At 40.7% G+C, this 23,286-nt stretch overlaps 2 protein-coding genes and 1 long non-coding RNA gene across 12 annotated transcripts in view; 2 read left to right on the top strand and 1 right to left on the bottom strand.

The window, feature by feature from the left end:
• Positions 1-23,286, top strand: part of fat3a (FAT atypical cadherin 3a) — a 417,900-nt gene that overhangs the window by 65,176 nt on the left and 329,438 nt on the right. The gene's annotated exons all lie outside the window — the stretch shown is intronic.
• LOC115569629 (uncharacterized) lies at positions 8,641-20,171 on the bottom strand. The gene is made up of 2 exons (XR_003981575.1): positions 20,109-20,171; positions 8,641-8,766 (listed from the first exon to the last, which is right to left on the bottom strand). It is a non-coding gene; the product is annotated as an uncharacterized LOC115569629 (long non-coding RNA).
• Positions 15,435-17,314, top strand: LOC115569605 (formin-like protein 20). Its single transcript, XM_030397610.1, has 3 exons — positions 15,435-16,329; positions 16,741-16,843; positions 16,996-17,314. The coding sequence occupies exons 1-2, from the start codon at positions 15,563-15,565 to the stop codon at positions 16,745-16,747; spliced, it is 774 nt and encodes a 257-aa protein (XP_030253470.1). The 5' UTR covers positions 15,435-15,562; the 3' UTR covers positions 16,748-16,843; positions 16,996-17,314.

The raw sequence follows: 23,286 nt of genomic DNA, 5'->3' as shown, positions 1-23,286 counted from the left end.
GCCGATGTGCAGGGCATGCAGGTGCTTGTGCTTTATACCTGTGCTCTTTTAGGGATGGTTAATCAGCCCAATTTCCCGATTCGATTCCAGTTATTGAAGTCTCGATTCGATTACAAATCGATTTTCGATTATTAACGATTATCAATTCGATTTTCGATTATTAACGATTATCGATTCGACTTTCAATTATTAACGATTATTGATCTTCCATTTAACATCAGTCAGCTGCTGAATTATTTTACTGTAATATCCAAATTATTATTTTTTACTTTGTTTTAAACGAGTTTCACTCTGTCTCACTGTTAAAAGAAAAGTTGCCAAGCTCAGCAGCCGGACTCACGTCAGAAGCATTGAACATGACGAGAACCAGGGCGTATTTCTCTATTCCCCACTCATCTGCCATTGCTTTGAGAAACTCACAAATATTTGTGCTTGTGTGACTATCATCCATAGCTCTCGTCTGAAGTACATAGGACATTAGCTTCCATTAACTGCTGACATAATGAGCTGTAACGGTCACATATGAGACTGTAGCTCTGGATGTCCAGGCATTGCAGGTTATTGCTACCCTGTGAGCAGAGTTGAGGGACTCTTGCACGGAAAGCTTTGTCTCCTTGTAAAGATTTGTAATCAATTTAAGTGTGAAAAAGCTCCAGGATGGAATAACATATCTTGGCTCCAGACTGTGGACTATCTAGCGGAACCAGTAAGAGGAGTACTCCAGTTTGTATGACAATATATATATATATATATATATATATATATATATATATATATATATATAAATGTATATATATATATTTATATATATATATATTTATATATATATATATATGTATATATATATATATATATATATATATATATATATATATATAAATATATATATATATATATATATAAATTTATATATTTATATATATATATAATATTTATTATTTTTTTATTATTTTTTTAATAATCAAGTATTTTAATAAAGAAATTCATTTTCCAAGTTCAAGTACATGGAATCTTTCTTTTAACTGTGGTATCAAAATTGGCATCAAGAATCGTGTCATTTTACTGGTATTGGCACCGACTACTTAATTTTTGGTATTGTGACACCCCTACTTTACTCAAATTACTCAAAGATACCTTTGGAGCTTTGTGTGAACTTTCATCAAGAAGTGGTCATATTGAAAGATGAGCCATTCAAAGTCTCTTCCGTTATTATGATCCAAATTTAGGTTGAGATTTTTCAATGTTAAATGTACTGTATTTATGTATAGTGCTTTTCTAGTCATAGTGACAACTCAAAGCCCTTTACAAGGCAAGTCAGCATTCATCCATTCACACAGACATTCATACACTCGGCTCGGCGGCCGGGACTAGCCAACTCGGCCCCGCTCGAGAGAGCCCCGCGCCTCGCCTGGGCTGTATTTATTTAGCTTCGGACACACATCTGACAGCCACCACAACAGGGCCACCGCCACCAGCGCTCAGAGACGATTTAATTATCCTCATCATCATCTAGCTAGCGTTGTGTAGGCTAACGTTAACGTTAGCCTACACAAACGATCAGATCAAAAATGCATTTAAACCTCCGCCAGTCATGTTATTCATTAGGCTATATAAAATGCAAGTTGCGTACATGACTCGCGTCTCGAACAGATCAAACAAAACCATTAAACTTGTGGTTAGCAGAAACAAACGACTTTGGAGAGAAGGAAAACATGTACTCACCTCCAGTGATCACGCCGAGAAATGATGTGCGATCTCTCGTAACCGTTAAAAAGTTGCCGGTCTCTGTGCAGACTTTTGGCAAGCCAGAGGGATGACAAAGCGCTCCCGTAAAATCATGAATGCGAACGCGCTCAAAAACATTATGGTCCCGCTCATTGCCTTTTTGGCTGGTTAACCAGATATAAGCCAAAACTTGGCCAAAATAACATTGCGCCTTTATTTATTATGGCAGATCATAACAAAACCAAACCTGACCCACAAATATAATCCTTTGCCAAAACAACCCCAAAGAGGCCAGATATATGCCACAAAAGAGCCAAAATGATTTGCTATCTGGGTGGTATTACACAATTTTTATTATCATTATTATCGAGGAGCATAATAACAATAGTATATCGCTGCAGCCTCCGGGTCTGCAGAGATATCCACCTGTTTCCTCGGGAGCCTATGGGGGCTGCCATGACAGATAACTACTTCCGCTGGCGGTTTTCTGTTTCCGGTTGCCTTGCAACTGCATGATGGCCGCTGCCGCTAAGCTAGCCCTAAACAACTAGCGTTAGGTCATAAGAGCTAAATTGTTTTTAAAATGAGCTCAGGTACAACATGTGCCGTTGTTGGTTGCCACAACAATTCATGAAAATTGAAGTTTTTTTCAGAAACGTCTCGTGTAGTACATCAACCACTGAGACAAACTTGTCCTGCCCTGCGCCCTACACGCCATGCTGAGGAAGGAGGAACGGAGACTAGCGCGGCTCGCGGCTTTGACACTAAATAAATATTTGGGTTTATGAATATCTTCCACAGAATAGCTGCTGCATGACTTTCCTAACCCGGCAATGTCCGAGCAGCCGCCTGTCTCCACGGCTTCACTTTCCTTCAGCATTATCCACGCTGTATGTTTAGCTTGATTGACACTCTGGCTGGGCGCTACTGCTGCCTTCAGAAATATAAACTCGCTGTGTTTCTTCAACAGTACTTTCCCTATTTTGTTACTGTGCAGGTAGTTGTATGCTTCTGTGCTTTTGTAACTGCGTAATTCTCCACCGTCAACATCTTCAGAAAATATAAGATAAGCATTAGCCCGACGTTAGCTACATCGCTAACGTCGGGCTAATGTCGTGCTAATGCTTCATGTCATCTGCCTACTCCGTGAGAACTGACGGGTGAGGCACTGTGAGAACTGTCCTCACGACTTATTAAAACATCTGTACTGTGTATCCACCGCCGATTTTTATCCATACTGTCGCTTTCTTTGTGTTAAAAGCCGGTTTTAGAGCGAGCATGACAGCTACATTAACGTAAACACCGAGGTCAGCCAGTTCAACCGGAAGAGCATAACCGAATACTGCTATGAACCATGGGTAAACTCACGAAGTCAGGAATAAGGTGGATACTATTGTTATTATCAGTTACAATGACCCTTTAAGGAATGAAAACATAAGGGTTTATTCGTTAAACACACAAAATATGTGCTGATAGACAACTTGAAACCATTTTTCTCTGTCTGGTTACATTTTTAATTTGATAAAACTAATACGGTAGAATTCAATACCATAGATAAGCAAATGTATGCATGGTACAAGTTTACATTTCTGCTTGCTACCTAGCTTAGCTAGGTTTAGCTAGCATGTGACTCAGAAAGTTCGTTATCTAACTAGCATTAACTGACATGTTGGAACAGGCTAACAAAGTCGAGCTTGGTAACGGCCGCTGGCGCTGGTCACTCACGGCGTCCGCCGTCGGACATTTGAACCGATACGGTACCAATACTCGGTACCTGCGAATCGGTACCGGTATATGTCGGTACCTGTTTTCGGTACTTTTATGCGGATATGTGTGGTAATTAAAGTTATTTTGTATATTAAAAAAAAATGTCAAAACTTGTGAATTTTGAATATTTGTTGACGTGTCTATCCATGGTTACATTATGCTTGATTTTTGATGGTACTAATAATAACAATCATGGCGACAAAAGATTAACAAAGTCTGCAAATCAAGATAAGAAACTGCAGCAGCAGTGAACCTGCTTTTTTTTTCAGCAGAATAGAGATATAATCCATGAAAGAACATTATAACATATGATATTGTACACAGATTAAATATTTAACTGTCATGTAACACATAGTTGCCAACTCTCCCGATTCACGCGGGAGACTCCCGATTTTTAACCCTATCTCCCTCGATGCTCCCGGTCAGTAATTTCTCCCGTTAATCTCCCGATTTTACAGTAAAGGAAACAAGTAAGATTGTGTCCCTATATTTGTTGCAGTATCTGGCAACCCTGGCCTGCCTGTGTGGATGAGCAGGTGTGTGATTGTTCCTGATAAATCCCGCAATCCGGCTTTTCCGACCTGAAAATGAGGCTCTCGTGAATCATGCAAATCTGTTTTTCTTTTTTTTTTGGGGGGGGGGGGGGGGGGCGTTGCGCAAGGCACGGTCGGTCAGGTATTGATAAACATAATGACATTTGATTTTGATGATGACGTGATTTTTGTCGGTTTAATATCACAGGCGAATGGGGAATTTAAGTTGCACACAGTGAAAGCACCACACCTCAAGTTATCTTGAATTCGATTATTATTGTCATTACTGCTATTTGTACCGTTGAAGTTGAGTGACTGAAATCCTCGTCATCCTATTCAAAGGCTGCAACAGGCGACTCATCGAACCGGGGTGAAGTTAGTTTCAGTTTGGATATTCTGTGGATATCGGGTCCAGCTGAGACTTTACTGAGGTTCTCCCAGTGTCAGCAGCAGGAGGACGGTCAGCTTACCTCTCAGAGCCTCGCGCTGAATCACTGAGACTGATTTAGGGACCGTCATTAAATTACTTAGCATAAATAAATTAATACAAAATAACTGCTGTTTTTTAGAATATCTTTCATGTCATGTGACCCAGTGACTCCAAACCAGCTGCAGATTGTATCAGTAAACTGGACGAGTAAGACACCTATTGTTATTGTATTTTAGTGCTTCCTCTATTTAATATGAATATTAATATGCAGAAATTATGATGAATTATTATGATAAATATTATGAATTATTTCTCAATAGTTTCCATGGCATGTGGCTCACTGACTTCTGAAATGCTAAAAATGATTTTCTTTTCAAAAATCTCACGAGTAGGTGAGATTTAAAGGGTCATTTTTCAAATTTTTTTCCGGGGGGGCATGCCCCCAGACTCCCCTAGTGTTGCTAGGTTATCAACTCAGAGCGCAGCTGCTATAAAAAAAATTAGGGGAAACACTGTTCTAAGAATTTTGTGTGGTTTAAAATACAAGGCAAGAAATTATGACAAATAAATCGCACACCTGGCGAAGGAACCTTGTTACTTGGGCTGATACACCGATGAAAAAAATCTCCCTATTTTTCACAACCCAATGTTGGCAAGTATGCATGTATCATCACAGTAACAGCGTTACATATATTAGCATCTATAAAAACTTGTAAAAACATTATAGAAATACATATTGTGGTTTGGTGCGGACCTGTAGACTGGACATATAAGGAGTAGTTAATGTTTATAGTCATCAGAGAACGTTACGTTGTTTTTGGTTCGTATCTGTTTCCTGAATATATCCGTACGTGTGTGAATGTGTAAATGAGAAGCATTAACTTATGGCACTTTGTAGAAGTGAGCTTTATAAAGTTCACTTCAATGACTCGTATTAGTTCACGGGGCTGAGCTGCCTCCACCAATATAGCGGCGACGTTGACGTACGGTCCAGCGTTCAGTGAGGCGTCTATGTATATATGTGTCTATAGTGCGAGCAACAGCTGGGGAGTTTTAAAACCAGGAAACAGCTGATCACAGCAGTCAGTCCATCACTTCATCCGCGGACATTAAGATGAGCAACTGGACAGCCGCTGAGATCCAGGAGATGCTAGCGTCTCCTGAATCTCTCTAGCTGTCTTTGTTGTCCGCTTCTTGTTGTAGCAGCAAGCTACTACCGGTCGCTACTTTCAAATTAAAAGCCTTTCGCTAAGAAACCAATTCTAAACTCCAATCGGTATGCAATGTAAAGCTCTTATTTTGAAGACAAATTTGTTGTCTTTCTGACAGAGAATGCAACGTACTTTACGCCGCGACTTCCGCTCTTACTGACGCCCGTGAAGGTGCGTTCAGGTACCGAAATTTGGCACCGTTGAATTTTACGTGAACCAATAATCGGTAATACCGACGTGTTTCGGTCGGTACCGGTAAAAGTACAGGGTTCGGTACCCAACCCTAGTCACGGCCAGCGGACAGTCGGCTGGCCGTGACCGCGTCCATGTCCGCTAGCTAGGCATGTCCGCTAACGTTAGCTAGGTTACGTAAACGAATAAACGCCATTAACATTTAGTCTAACGCTACTTTGGCTGAAGTTACCAGCATTCAGTTATTTAACGTTACTGACACTTAATCGTCATTATCTGCTCCACACTTACCACTGTCTTGCTTTCTTTTTTCTTCTTTCTCCTTTTTTCTCTTTCTTTTTTCGTGCCCCTAGAGATAACTCCTCTTCATCTTTCTTCGTGGACGCCAACTTCGATTACTGACGTTAATGTCAACGTACGTGTGTCATCCAAATTAGACGGGGATGACGTGGGGCTCCTTTAGGGAGGTTTCCTACTGACATGTCATTGTAAATCGTGTTTTGGGAATGGAGTGGGGGCCCCAGTCTAGAACCATAGACTGTATTATTTATCATTGTATATTCGGGGCCCCGTAAATTACGGCCTGGGCCTGGGGCGGCTACAACGTGAGACATTGTTGTGGGGTACAGTTTGTCAGACCTCGGGGGCCCCCTATCGGCCGGGGGCCCCAAGCAGTTGCCTGCCTTGCCTGTTCACAAGCTGCGCCTCTGCAAAGGGCTTGTGTTCCTACAAAATCTACACTACCTGAACTGTGGACGTTGTTTTGGGTTTATGTTAGTCACCACACAGACAAAGTTTGACTCCGCAAATGAGATTATATTTTTGGTGCTGTTTATCAGCACGATTATGGATTTGGCCAGATTTTCAAGAATCATTGTGGAAGTCACTAGCTTTGCAAACCACGAGTGGGACTGTTTCAGGGATAATTAATTTTCTCTTTAACAAGCTAGCAAAAAAACACCTGCAATTGATGCCTTTTGCCAGCTGTGTTGCCAAAGAGAACAAAATGGAAAGCTTGGAGTTTTACCGCTTTAAAGCCACTGACCAAGCTACTGTATTAAACGCGCTGGCAGGTGGAGCAACGTGTTGGTCAAAAGTGTTTGAGCACTCCTCAGCTCAACTATTGGACATAAGTGTACGGAAGGCTTGGGATAGGTAAAGATTTTTTCAGCGCCCATTCTAAAATTAATGACAGCAGAAAAATTCAGTTTCTGTTGGCAGAGCCGTTTCTTGCTATATGCTGACTGTGGGTGCATAGGGCCCCCTCACCACAAGTTGCAAGTGCTGTCTCAATATCTGAGGAGTGACCCGATGGAAAAGGTGTGACAAGTACTGGCACCTGGCCCACACACCTACTCTCTACCGATTGGTCAGATCTGTTGTCTACTGCACAGTGTTGCTATGACGACCAGTACTACTAAGCGAGAAGATGTGAGGCAAGTTGAGCTGAGCCACAGGTATCGGTCATTCACGGCATGGCATCAAAACAAATCTATTCATCTGGTTGAGAAGAAAGAAAAAAGAAGAAACTAGCTAAAGAAAAACGCTCACAGGACAAAGGTAAGCTTTGTTCTCATGATGTGGGTGGATGGGGAGTTAATGCTGAATCTTTAGCTAGCTTAAGTGTTTGCTTTAGAAAAGGGCTAATATAAAATGTATATGTCACATATAAATGCCATCAGACTTGACTGACTGAAGTGACACCTAATGAATTATAGCACGTCCAGTTCATTGGCATTACATTTGGTCTGTCATGTCTGCTGTATCGTCTTCCAGTGGAGCTGTAGGTCCGTCATAGACCTCCTCTGCTGTTAAATATTTGCCACGTAACATGACTTTAGGATTGTTTTAGTGTGTCCTCAGTTTATAGGTCTCTAATGTGAAGTGTGCTAAACAACACACATATATATATTAGGCCTATTGTGGATTATTATGGACTATTGTGGCAGTGGATTATTGCTCTGAGTGGATTATTGTTAACTCTGCTGAGTTAGTTGCGTCTTTCTTTACCACATTTATTAGAATATTTATTGTGACAATATAATTTGAACAAATGTGCCTACATTCTTACAGTTTAGTTATGTTTTTGATGTATTACTTTGTTTTATTCCAAAGACAATAACACAAATGAAAGACAATTTAAAGTAAACTATACTACATATGACCGTTAGTTCTGCCCACAGAATATAGGTTAAGACCAGATCATCAGTTAGGCACAAGTAGTCCACTTTATAATTAAAAATATTCCTTGAGTATCACAAAGTGCTCATCAGTCATTTATCTTTGCTTTATAACTGTAACAAGTACAATGTGTCCAAAACTGCTTAAAAGTAACAACTTTGAAATTTGGTGCTTTAAACAGACACTGTACTGTATGCTGCAATGTTTATTATAAAAACAGATCATGAATTTCTGCATTAGTATAACAAAACTCAATTTTATAATTTGAAATTTTCTTAGGATCTATTTTGCTTGGTAACCTGAGGAGTTTTGTCTTTGCAGGAGCAATTCTTGAATATTTTGGAGCCGTGGACCAGGAAGCAGCACGTCCGCCTTCAGCACCACTGGACCAGGAAGCAGCACAGCCACCTTCAGATCCACCGGACCAGGAAGCAGCGCAAGTTTTGGTGGAGATCCGGATAAAGGGACATATCCAGGAATTTTTCTCACTTTTATAAACACTGCTTTTTTTTCAACATTTTCATTAATTTCTCACAGAACAATGTATGGATGAGTGAGTACAATTTCATGCAAATCCAAATAAAAGTCTGGATCTTGTGGATTTAAATCAAGGAAGTAGTTTTCATTTTGATATTGGTAGGGAGTCAGACAAAGGAAATCACAGATATTGAAATGTGAAGCGTTTGCAAAGCATGTCCTGCCAGGAGGTTCCTAGGTCTGTTGGCACCTGAAAAAGAGAGCAATTACACAGGTTACATTACCAGGGGTGTAGTGCTATTTGTTTCTTTAAGTACTGAAGTGCACCTAAGATGCACTTGTGTGTGCGTAAACACGCACGTGCACATGTGATGGCCACTGGCATGTGCACACACATCGTTACTCTCTCTTAAATAATTAACAAATAATTCTAGAGCTGTCCCAAACGATTATTTTTCAAACAATTAATCTAGCGATTATTTTTTCGATTAGTTGACTAATCTAACGATTAATTTAATGTTACATGACCAAACAAAAGTAACGTAGTAACTGTAACTGTCGTTGGTAACTTTTATGAGGAAAAAAATACCGCGGTTGTAGGCGGAGCAGCGTCTGTCCTACCAACTCTTCGTCTAATTTCTGCCCGAAAAACAGCGTCTGTCACCGGCAAAAACCTTTAACTCTCTCAAGTGGTTGTGTTGAAATAAATCACCGCGATGGTCAGCCCTCCCGACCAGGACTTCAGTGAACTTTCCCCCAGGAAACAGCCTCCGCCCCGCAAGTGACAGATTCACGCAGCAACCTGTTTACTGATGGCGATTATGTTATAATGTAATTTAGCGCGAAAAACGTAACTCTTTCACCTTCCATGATGTTTAAGGGGCCGGGTTCTCAATCACTACACATTATAAAACAGTCCATGGGTTTACATCGACAGGGGAAACACCTGGGAAACACCCCGATGTCATCATTATGACGTGTACCGTCACGTCTCTTTAGGAGCGACAGCGCAGCTTTCTGTGTGAATTACATGGCGGTTCGTCTTTATTCCAGCGGTGCTTCACACTGTGTGAATGACCAACGGTGAAGAATTGACGACCCGCCGCTGCGGCGTTAATGCAGCGTCTCTGTGTGAGAGGGGCTATTGTCAGCCTCTGCAGGTACTACAACTTCCTGTTGTGGACGACGCATGAAATCATTCATGTCGACGAATTTATGTCGTCAATTACGTCGACTACTTCCCAGGCCTAAATAATTCACAAAGACCACTGACAAGTGGAATGTTTCCTTGCAAACAGGGTTGTGGCCATGATTTCATAATTACTGGGGTCATGCAAACTAGTAGGAATTAGTTACTATATTAATATTGTTATTAAAAAAATTATCAGCACAATGACCCAGTTAAAGACAGATCATTTATGAAAATGTCAAAATTATGAGTTAGAAAGTCAGAACTATGACTTTCTCAGTTTTTCTTAATCCGTGTATCATTTGTTCTTTTCATATTCAATTGAGATACCAAAATCGAAAAAGGAAAAATTGTTGTTTCCGTATTCGTTTTTGAATCTGATACCAGAAAACAAATAATGGTTCATTTTTTGTACTTTTGATTTATTGCTCAGATCAAAAATAGGAAATGAAATAACGGGCCACGGAAAGATTTTGATTTTGATATTTAATTTGTCCGATTTGTGTGAAGCGGAAGTTATAGTCTTCTTGGTGTGTTGCAGGTCTGTGTATCTTTTGGTCATTCGATTTTCCTTTCAGAAACGGGTATTAAAAAACAAAAAACTAGTGGTTATTTGATTTTCGTTTTAAAATAAAAAAATTAAAATTGAAATACAAGGCGTTTTTCTTTTTCAAGGTTAAAAAGGGATGAGCGAAATTATAAAAATGATTTGATATTCATTTTCTATTTCATATAACAAAAAATAAAATCACTAGAAAATAGAAATGGAAAAAAGGCCTGTTTATTCATATTCTGAGACCAGATGTTGTCATTTACAGGACGGTGCTGTGTAGAAGAAACAGTAGGCTAGTAGGCTACGGCGGGGTAATCTACCGTGGCAGTATGGAACTGCGGTCAAGCCCGATCTCCGTGGTCAAATCAGCCGCACTTAAATTTCGAGTGTACAAGTATTCTCAGCATTATGGTAAATGCGGAGAAACAGCGTATTTACTTTCGGTTTTCAAAATAAAGGTATTAAGTACAGTAAGCTATAATTCGAACCTACATTTTAAATAAAATATGTTACATTAAAGTGTTTCATGAGCCCATGATGAAGAAAAAACACTTAATATGAAGTATCTTTACTGCACCAGTGTAGAGACATGCCAAAATAAAAGTCTCATATTTATGCCTCCAGTTTGCATATTTTACCATATTTGAGCTACTGTAAAATCACATTGCTCAATATTTCCTGGCTACTGATGGTATATTTGACATCTACACATCTAAGACTACCACTATACTTGATATCAAGCATTTTTACTGCACCAATGTGGAGAAATTCAACAATAAATTTCCCCATTTGTACCTCCAAGTGGCATATTTTCATATATTTGAGCTACTGTAAAAACACTTTGCTCGATATTCCTGGCTATGGATGGTATACTTAACTTCTACACATCGTGTATAATAGCGTAACATCATGGTGATGGGCCCCGGTGCAAAGATTTTTTTTGTTCCCCTACCCCCGCCCTAAACACAAGCGCATGCTCTTGCTCACTGCACGTGCACACACACACACACACACATACACACACACACACACACAATCACACAGCCACTCAAGAGAACTGCTAGCAGGGGTGGACTTCTACACAAGTGTTCTTACAGCAGCTCAAATATGGTCAAATATGCAATCTCCAGGCATAAATATGGGACTTTTATTTTAGAATTTCTCCTTGATATCAAGTATAGTTGTAGTCTTAGATGTGTAAAAGTCAAATGTACCATCCATAGCCAGGAATTATTGAGCAAAGAGTTTTTACAGTACGTCAAATATATGAAAATATGGAATCTGCAGGTATAAATATGGGACTTTTTTGTTGAATTTATCCACATTGGTCCAATAAAAAGTATGCTTGTAGTCTTATATGTGTAGAAGTTAAGTATACCATCCATAGCATGTAATTATTGAGCAAAGTGTTTTTACAGTAGCTCAAATATATGAAAATATGCCACTTGGAGGTACAAATGGGGAATTTTATTATTGAATAGCTCAACATTCGTGCAGTAAAAATGCTTGACATCAAGTATAGTGGTAGACTTAGATGTGTAGATTTCAAATATACCACCAGTAGCCAGAAATATTGAGCAATGTGTTTTTAAGCACCTCAAATATGGCCAAATATGCGAACTGGAGGCATAAATATGGGACTTTTATTTTGGCATGTCTCTACACTGGTGCAGTAAAGACACTTGATATTAAGTGTTTTTTTCTTCATCATGGGCTCATGAAACACTTTAATGTAACCTATTTTATTTTAAATGTAGGTTCGAATTATAGCTTACTGTTCTTAATACCTTTATTTTGAAAACCTAAAGTTAATACGCTGTTTCTCCGCGTTTACCATAATGCTGAGAATACTTGCACACTCGAAATTTTAGTGCAGCTGATTTGACCACGGAGATCGGGGTGACGGCTGGCTTGACCGCAGTTCCATGTCCATGTGTCACGGTAGATTGCCCCGCCGTAGCCTACAAGCCTACTGTTTCTTCTACACAGCACCATCCTGTAAATGACAACATCCGGTCTCAGAATATGAATAAACAGGCCTTTTTTCCGTTTCTGTTTTCTAGTGATTTTATTTTTTGTTATATGACATAGAAAATGAAAATTGAATCATTTTTATAATTTCACTCATCCCTTTTTGACCATGAAAAAGAAAAACGCCTTGTATTTCAAGTTTTAGTTTTATATTCTAAAACGAAAATCAAATAACCACTAGTTTTTAGTTTTTTAATACCCGTTTCTGAAAGGAAAATCGAATGATACACGGATTTTTCTTAATGATTATGACTTTAATACATACTTTATACTACTTTCATCTTTAAGTATTTTATATGTCTCATAACTGACTTTCTCATATTCTCCTAATTTCATAACTCTCATAATTTCTACAGTTTATTTTAATATTATAGCTGATTCGCTTAGAATTATGACATACCATGGGAATCTTTATTCATCAAGCTTAGTTTTCATCATATCCTTGTCTTTAATGATTATGGATGGTAATGGGTAGTGTGACTGCAGCAGGTAGTTTTGATCAAAGTTGTTGCTGGGCACTATAACTTTTAATAATAACGACTGTCCTATTGTGAATATTTTTGCCACTGAAAATGTTATGTTTTATATGAATATAGGTTCAGTTGTTTGTGCTGCATTCTTAGTTACTCATGTGTAGGGCGGTGAAATGCAGCCCCTCAACCTTCGCACACAGAGTGTATGACAGGACGATACTGTACGTGTCCAGTTTGTTACATATATTTAACACCATATGTATATATGTCCCACAGTGTAACAATCTGCTCTTACTAAGCTGTTCAGCTTTGCTAATGAGAAGATGCCAACCTTTGTTGACAGCATGCAGCATCGTTTTAGGAAATTTATGATTTCAATATTTTAACATTCAAATGGACAATGCAAACTGAGACGCAGCACTACACCTATGTACATTACCGAATGATTTGTTACCGCAGGCCTACATTAACCAAGCTCAGAACAAATTTGGTCATCATGCCTTGACAAGCTTCAGAAAGCTATTTATATTCTGAATCTGGTGATAAGCGTTTCATATTGTGAGAGCTAAGACTCATTTAAAATCAAAACAAAACCCCCAAAGACAAAATATCAAGATGTTGACTTAAATCCCCATTCATCTTGAAATGTGCAGTTGCAACATCCATGTGATTTTGATAGAGCACTTCACAAACATATGCTACTGTGATGCCAAACATATTAACTATATTAGTTCAGGGAGGCGGGACTGGTAGAGATTAAGATCTGTTAACTGTTTGTTTACCAATACCTGGATATTGGTGTGGACATGTCCCCAGCATCCTTACCCAATCCAACACACATGATTTAAATGTGTTTCATTTGATGTTGGATTTAGCTTGATAGAACTACACTGGGACTGTTGGGCTTTTGCCATTCTAATTTTCAAAATTTTTGACTGAGAAATAGTTAGCAACAGAAATGACAAACTTTGCCTTTAAAGCCATGTTGTGGCGTTGACGTGTCACAGGACACATGTTAACACACGCACACACGCACACGCATAAGCCTGAAGTACACAAAATCTGAAAAAAGGTGCAGGTTGATTGGATTGAGTTTCATATCATGCGAGGTGAAGCAGGGAAAAACACAGCTGTTTTAATACTTGATGTTTCTCTCTCACACACACAATCGCACACCCTCAAGCTGTCCCACTGCCTTTCTTTGAGCTACTGAAGTAAACAGAATGTTGAATTCTGTCTTATGCAATTATTTCTGGTTCTCTGCAACACACCCACTCTGAAGTGTGTCTGCGTGTGTGTCTGAGAGAGAGAAAGAGAGAGAGAGAGAGAGAGAGAGAGAGAGAGAGAGAATTCCATGAGAAGAAGCTGCATCAAAAATGAGCTCCTGAATATTTCTCAAACTTGGACCTTAAAAGTAGGACATTTACAAAAGAACCTTCAAATATTATTCAGAAAGGACGAGGTGACGAAAAGAAGAGGTGACAAAATTAATTATCAAAACAGAAGAAAAAAAATCATCTTTGGATATATATTTTAAATCAAAACAACTAGCTAGCCGTCAACTAGCTAGCTGTCAACTGTGTAACCTGATATCACCTGCTAACTTGGATACTACCTGCCACTGTTACCAACATTTACAAGGAGAAACTGCACTAAAAACGATTACAGAAGAGGTATCCTATGAAGTAAAAGAAGAAGAACAAACAAACAAACCAACAAATACTCTGTTTAAAGGCTAAAATAGCAAAGAAAGTAAACAGTTGAGCCCCCTGTGGAGTAAACAAGTGATCGCCATGGAAACTGGTCAGAAGGCAGCTAACAGGACAGACAGCAGGGAGGTGGATACCCTGCTAAATGTAAGAGTGCAGCAGCTAGGGAGAAACACAAGGAGAAGACACTACATGAAAATCCGGAGGTCCTCTTTACTGACTACACCCAACACAAAGAAGGAAGGAAGAAAACAACCTCATATTCTTCACTGACCCCATCTATATCTGTAAAGATACTCTGTGCAACAATTATGCATATGTATCAAGTGAAGGCATCGACTCAGGAGGCAGATTAAAGATCTGTAAATGAAAAGCTTGACAAGGATGATCCTCTGCTCACCATCAATTACTACACCAAAGGAAAGGTCATGGTCCAGGGGAACGAAACCAACCTGGAGACCTTTGAAGAGGCATTCTCCTTGTTAAAAGCTGAGGTGAACACCAAGAGGATCAATGTCCCCTCTGATAGTGTAGATGATGAGAGCCCAACAGAGAACCACACCTCCTTATCCATCTCTGCCCCTCCCACACCTGCCAGTTCCACCAACCACTGAAGGAGAGTATGGCCCTGCTGGAACTGGACTTTACTGAATTCAAAAAGCTGACCCAGGCAAGGCTGTCTGACCGTCAAAACAACACTGTGCAGCAGCTTCACTGGCAGACTCTCCCTGCCAGTGTCCCAAGCCACTGCCTTGTTTCTGGCCCACTGTCTCTGCTCTGCACCCAGCCCAACAACACCCTGGCAACTCCTGATACACCCACACAGCCAGCTCTGCCCATCCCAGCTGCCCTCCACTCAGCCAGAAGAACAAGCTCCACAAGTGGTCCTGCTTGCTGACTCAAATGGAAAATTCCTGGACACAAACAAGCTTTTTCATGGTAAAAAAGTGCTATCAAAATGCTGCAGCACCACAGGCCAATGAAGTTGTTTAAAAAAGGAGACCCTCAGGAGCCCTCAATACCTGGTGATCCACAAAGGAACAAATGACCTACATAACCTCTGAAAAGACACTGCTGAGGCAGTTGGAAAGATGTCAGAGCAGGCCAGTAAGGAATTCCCTGACACCCGCATTGTGATCTCCACCCTGTTACCTGGGACTGACACCCCTCCTCATGTCATCCATGACATCAATATGGAGATCAAAAGAGGATTTGCCATCTTGCCCAACATCCACCTGGCCCTCCATCCAACCATTGGCACCTGGGACCTCTATGATGGACTCCATCTTCACAAAGAAAAGGTGAAGATCTTTGCAAAGACCCTCAAAGATTCGGCCCTAGGACGCAGTCCTTCCAACCTCTCTTCTACAAGAAGCTTCAGAGACCATCCAAGACCTCCTCTTCTCCATTACCATCCCAGGATCATCCCCCCTACTGTGAGGAGACACAACAGCTCAGCCTGGACCTCCCACTCCCCACATGCCCACCACCTCACCACCGTGAAACACAACCAAAGGAAGCCTCCTTTTCCCCTCCTCAGTCCCTGCCCACCATCCCCCTTACAGCATCGGCAGCAGAACTATGCAGCGGCACCTGCCCCTGGTCCGCCTCTTCATCTACAGCAACGGAGCTATGCAGCAGCACCTGCCCCTGGTCCGCCTCTTCATCTACAGCAACGGAGCTATGCAGCAGCACCTGCCCCTGGTCCACATCCCCACCTGCAGCGGCAGAACTATGCAACAGTACCTGCCCCTGGACCACCTCCCCATCCACAGCAGCAGAACTATGGAACAGCACCTGCAGTCCCTCCCCCAGCTACCTCTGAGCTGGGATACATCAGGGAGATGCTGAACACCCTGTACACCCGGCTTCTGTCCAGCTAAGATATACATATTCAGAGCCCTTTCCCATATCAATAATATAGAAATATATTATTAGTTAGTAATAGTAATAATGACAATAGTAGTATTCAGTACAATGGTAATATTGGTAAAAATAGTAGATACATCCATGGATTATATTTGAAATCATTATTTAGTATTATAAATATATGGATAGTTGTAGGTATTTTCATATTTGTCTCACTATAAGGTTCATTTTGATTGTTTTCTTATGCATTCATTTCATGTAAGCTGTTGGAAGATTCAGGGTCTCCACTCCTCAACTTTTGCGCTAAGGAGCGGAAAACCTGAATTCATGAAATCCGTTGATATAATTGTATTGACAGAAACATGGTGTCAAAATGATTTGCTCACTTACTGTCCTCCAGGATATAATGAAGTTATGGAACATACGCAAGGGCAGAACATCAGGGGGGATCTTGGTGAGGTATAAAGGAGAACTTTGCCATCAGATCTCACCAATAAACCAGGGTAAATCACACATTTGGTTGAGATTAGATCAAACCCAATGCATAACTGATAAGGATCTATATCTCTGTGCAATTTATATACCCTCAGTAGATTGTCCTTATTTTGAAGAAGACATCTTTGACACTCTCAATTCAGAAATTGCCTACTTCCAGGCCCAGGGAAACGTGCTTCTAACTGGAGATCTGAATGGACAAACCGGAATTGAATCTGATGTCATGGACCTGCAGGGCAACAACCATGTATTTGGTCAGGCCCCCCTGTTTACCACACCAACAACCTTGACTCTGAAATAAATTAAAGTGGCAGGAAGATAGTGCATCTCTGTTGGGCCTTAACTCTAAGATCAAATGAGTGACACAAAAAGCGAACCCAGCAAACTGTTTAAATTAAATCCTACCTACAGATGGGCCCCAGACAGTGGAGACAAATTCATCATGGCCTGAACTCACCTGATCTGATGAATGACATATCAATATATGACCGAAACCAATATGTCTCTACCAGAGATGGTGTAAAAAAGGCCACTGATGATATCAATATGATATTTCACAAGGCGGCTATAAAAGCTGACCTCATAAAACAAAGATGGAAGCCTGTTAAAAGGCAAAACACTGAGAAATGGTTTGATCAAGAATGCAAGACCATCAGAAAAGACCTGAGAACAATAGCAAATGAAAAACGTCGCCAACCAAACAACCCAGCCTTACGCATTAGATACAATGAAATTTTAAAGAAATATGAATGTGCACTTAGGAACAAAAAACAAAATTATACTCACATGAAACTTGAAGATACTGAACATGCCATTAATCAAAATCAGTTCTGGGATATGTGGAACAAGTTCAACATAAAGCAACAGACACTACCCATCCAAAATGGTGACATCTGGAGAGCACATTTTGAAAATCTGTACAGAGACATACCAATAAATCAAATCAATTCAGATCAGCGTAGTATACAAGAAAAACTCCAAACATTAGAAGAAACAATTAAAAACAACCAAAACCCCCTTGATTTCCCAATTAATGGGAAGAACTGACCACACAGACAAAATCTCTCCAGCAGAGGAAAGCTTGTGGTCCAGACAGCATTAAAATTAAATGCTCAAATGCAGCACCCCAGAGATGCAGGGTGCACTGTTGAAGTTGTTCAATACTGTACTACAGTCAGGATGTTTTCCTGACATCTGGTGCAAAGGGCTCATTTCCCCCATTCATATGAGTGGGGACAAATTAGACCCTAATAACTACCGTGGCATCTGTGTCAGCAGCTGTCTGGGTAAACTATTCTGCAGTATTCTTAATAAAAGAATACTAGATTTCCTTGAGGAACACTCCATCTTGAACAGAAGCCAAATTGGCTTCCTCACAAAACACCGCACCACCGACCATGTATATACCCTTCACACCTTAATTAACAAACGTACACTAAACAAAAAATGGTAATGGTAATATTTACTTGTTTCATTGATTTCAAGAAAGCTTTTGACTCTATTTGGCATGAAGGGCTCAATTACAGGCTCCTCCACTGTGGTATAGGGGGCAAAATGTATGATCTGGTCAAATCAGTGTATTTGGAAAATATGTGTGCTGTTAAAATTGGACACAAACAAACTGACTTCTTCACCCAGAGAAGAGGTGCACGCCAGGGCTGCAATTTAAGTCAGACTCGTATATTTTGTATATCAACGAACTTGCTGTTGAGATGGATCAATGTGCTGCTCCTGGCCTCTCCCTCCTAGATAGAGAGGTGAGGTCTCTGTTTTATGCTGATGACCTTGTTCTACTGTCTCCTACTGAACAAGGACTACAGCAACAGCTGGACATAGTAGAAAAGTACTGTCAAAACTTGGCCCTAGCAGTAATTATGAAGAAAACTAATATCATGATCTTTCAAAAACGCCCTTGATGTTAGGAGAACAAACACCAGTTTACCATAGATAACCATGTCAATAACCTTCTGTCTGAGAGCATTCACAGTCAGCCTCCTCACACACTTATCTGACCATAGTAAAATAACACTCTACATTAGAAAGACAGCAACAGACCCTCATGCAGCTGAACGCACTAAATTTAACTATACAAAACATCCTTATAGATGAACAACCAATAGCAACGATGACTACCAGAAAGCAATCAGACATCAAACAATTCTATCTCAATTAGACCATTTTCTTTCCACCTCATATCCCCACTGTGACGATGGCCTAAATCAGGCATTACAGATTCTGAACAACATATTTGACAATGCGGCACATTTATCTAACCTGAGAAAATGTCAACACCACAGATCAAAAAGGTCAACCAGTTAAAAGTGGTTTGATACGGACTGCAGACATCTGAAAAAAACACTCAGGAGTTTATCAAATCAAAAACACAGACAACTTGACAACCCTGAGGTCCGCCTCCATTATTGGGAAACACTAAAATTATACAGAAAAACACTCCGAACTAAAAAGCAGCAGCATGAACAGCATCAACTTGATGTAATTGAAGAATCCATTGACATGTTAAAATGAGATAAACTTCCAAAATTATTTTTGTTAATAAAGTAATTATTTTAAGAAATTTCAAATTTCAGTTTCAATCCATTAATATGAAATACATTTTGTTCAGAACATAACACCTTTTTTTTCTTTTTAAGAATAAATAAATACATAAACAAATGTATAAATAGATAAATAAATAAATAAATCTGCCTATTGTGGTACCTGATCTATCAGGTGAGAGCACAGCAGGCCTAGAATCTGCTGGATGTCTCTCGGCTCATGGTGTTCGGGTGTGGGGGTGGGCTCGGGGGCAGGGGGTGTGGAGAGGGCATGGGCGTAGCGGACATGTCCCCCGCACTTCCCGTATCTGTGCCCTCTGTCCCCCGCACTTTTTACAGCCATTACAACCATTCAAATCATTTTTAACACGTGGCAGCGCGTTTTGCCGAGCCGCCTTTAAACGCACCATGAGCAGGCGGAGCCAGGCGGCAAACATTTCTCTGTCAGTTGTAATTTGAATCAGACAGACGTTGATTCAGATCTTTGTAAAGGGGCGTTCAGACCAAACGCGATAGACGCGAATACAATCGCTTCAGACGCTTAATTCGCGCCGCGCCAGACGCTCCATTCGCGCCGCGTGATCATTTTGGACTATTCGCGTCATTCGCTTCATTCGCGTCATTCGCGCTTGCCCGCTCATTTTTGAACCGGTATTTCTCAACCCGCTGTCTTTCCACGTCTATCATGGCTGATATCACCACCGTTGCTGTACTGTACCTGCTGTACAAGTCCCAGAAACGCCGGAAAACCACCCGCCGTCGTGTCTGGGTTCATGAAGTCCTCCGAAGACACACAGAGCTGGGGGAATTTCACTGTCTCCTCCAGGAGCTCCGTCTGGATGACGACCGGTTCCAGCGGTAGCTCAGGCTGACTGGAGCCCAGTTCGAGGACCTGTTAGCTCGGGTCGGTGCCAGGATCTCCCGCCTGGACACCAACTACAGGCGCTGCATCTCAGCTGTGGAGCGCCTGTCCATCTGTCTGAGTTGAGCTACAACTAGCTTCTCCTCCACCGTTGCCCTGAGCAACCGTAAACAACCGTACGTGATGGAAGTGACGTCGTCGGCTTGAACTCGTCGCTGATTGGATGTCGCGGCGCGATGCCGCTTGAAAAGTTGGATATTTTCAACTTTATTCGCGCCGCGCCAGACGCTTCATTCGCGCCGCGCCAGACGCTCCAGACGCTTCAGACGCTCCAGACGCTTCATTCGCGCCGCGCCAGACGCTCCATTCGCGCCGCCGTCGCCTGAATCGCGTGTAATCGCGCCATTTACATTGATTTTCAATGTAGAGTAGCCGCTCCATTCGCGTCTATCGCGTTCGGTCTGAACGCCCCTTAAGGATGTTCAGCAAACCAGTGAAGAGGCAAAAGACTTTGCTTAATTTTTTTCATAAAAATTGTGTAAGTTGAGTAATGCTGTTGCATGTAGATAATGTTTAGCTTAATTATATGGAAGCAAATTTGTACCATAATTCAAATTAAAATGCATTTACAGAAATGCTTTTTCATTTTAAGAATGTAGCTGCATTTTTTGACTCATAAATAAAATTAGTAATAAATCATCCAAATTGCATTTTCATTTTCTTCTTCAAGACTGCTTATTATGTAACTTAATTTAAATGATAAGGAAAAGGACATTTAAGATATAATTTTCAAAAGATGACCCAGCAAATAGGTACCAAAATTCAATTTGAAATGTCAAATTTGAAAATTAAAATGCATTAGCCGAAATGCTTTCTCATTTCAAAGTCAGAGCTGCATTTTTGACTCATAAATAAAATTAGTAATAAATCATCCAAATTGCATTTTCATTTTCTTCTTCAAAACTGCTCATTTTGTTACACAAAGACAAAGAAAACTGCTTTTTCGTTTTGAAGCCCCCCCCGCAAAAAAAGGTCCAAAACTAATTTGAATTCGCAATCCCAAGCGGCGCAGGAGAGTGACGTCAGCGGCCTCTCTTCTTCTTCTGACCGACCGTGCTACGCATCTACGTTAGGGGGCGGCGGTGTGCTTATTCGACACTGGAGGAAGAGAAGGGACAAGAAGAGAGTGTGAAGGCTGTGTTGGTAGCATAGACTGTGGTACATGTTTTCAGAAACAGCGGGGAAATCACCACCATGTCCAGTTCTGTACTGCGGTCAAGCCAGCCATGGTTCGCGTTTGCTTGGTTAAATCAGCCGCACATTTTTTTTCCAGTGCGAAATTCTCTAACATTTACGGTGATCGTAAGCCGCTCTGAAGAGCTGCTGGCAGTGACGGTGGGTTAGACTGCAGACTCAGTCAGACCCATGAAACACACACGGTACTTTACAGTCAGTATTCCCGGTAATAAACTGAAGGCATCGGCGCTGGACCGTACGTCGACGTCGCCCCCATATTGGATGTGGCAGCTCAGCCCCGTGAACTAATACAAGTCAATGGAGTGAACTTTATAAAGCTTCTTCTGCAAAGTGCTATAAGCTAATGTCTCTCTCTCCCCCACACCCACTCACCTGCAGCGGGTCACAAAATCACCGGCCGCTTTATAGCCTGGAGCCCCGCCTTTCCGAAACCCCGCTGTTCCGAACATAGACTTCAATTCATCGTAATGGCGGGGTTTCCCTTTTTTTTCGAAGACCCCGCTATTCCGAAAAGTCTATTGAGGAAACCCTCCATTCCGACCCCACCCCCACTCCGAACGGACACAATCAGAAAGGAAACGGAGGCTGCGCATTTATCCCTTTTTGCTTTGTGGGTTCAAACGGGTCATGTGGCTGATTAACCGCAAAACAAGCCTACTTCATATTAATTACATAACGCTTATTATGCTTCAGCTGGACAAATGGCTATGTTGAACTGAAATTATTTTATCATGCTAAATATCCGAAATTGTATGAAAATTGCTCCAATGCGTTATACCGATCTTCGGACATATTCAGACACAGCCTGATATGGGTTCTGAGCAAAGGAATGTCTGTTTTCTCCCCCGGTCTGTTGTCAGCAGGAGCCTGGGTGAAGTGGGCTCAAGCCAGAGTTCAGCCGAGAGAGAAAAATTGTGTATTTCTTTTGCTCTGTGGGAGATCTCCCACAACAGAGTGGATGAGAAATCAAGGGGAACAGATCTGCCCACACTGAAAAAAGTATAACCTTGCTCAAACTAAAAAAATTGATGTCAAGATATCACATCTAAAATATTTGAATTCACAGAATCTAAATTGAGTGACTTCTTATGACCTGATTATTTTATGTTGATGTAAACAATAATACTTGACTTGACTCAACCTAAATTCTTTGCCTTGATCCAAATTATTTTCTTAACATTTTAGTTATTGAACCAAACTAATAAATTGAAATTGAACCAACCTAATGTATTCACTTTTAACTAAATTAACTTGAATTTTTTGCATTGACACCACTTAATTAATTTACATATATCCAAACTATATTTTTCACATTTTATTTGACTTAACTTCAAAAATAATTTGTTTCCCATCTTATAAACTCTTAAAAAAAGACACTTGGACAACATATAACGTTAAATGTATTTATTAATCTTTAACATATATGAACCATATGCAACATATTCCCTTTCATTTAACTTACGGTCCTGACAACTGTTGCTATCAGGGGCAGGAGGCTACACAATTGAGCCCGAGAGGATGGGTCCAGTCTGAATGTTTTGCCCTGAATGTAGCCCAATTGGACTAGCGATGGCTTTTGGCTAGCTCACGTTACCGATACCTGTAAAGGGTTAGAAAATACATTTACTATTATTCATAGTCATAACGTTTACGGTAAATGCTAGCTAGCTAGCCTGCTACTGCCAACTAGCTAGCCAGCTACTGCCAGCTACAATCATGCCAGCTATGCCCCGTTGAAGTAGCCTACTTAAATTGGGCTATTCTTTGCAATTTGATA

This window comes from Sparus aurata, chromosome 2 (assembly GCF_900880675.1).
Source record: "Sparus aurata chromosome 2, fSpaAur1.1, whole genome shotgun sequence".
Lineage (NCBI taxonomy): Eukaryota > Metazoa > Chordata > Actinopteri > Spariformes > Sparidae > Sparus > Sparus aurata.
Note: the sequence above shows the minus strand (reverse complement) of the source record. Positions and strands in the feature narration are given on the sequence as shown.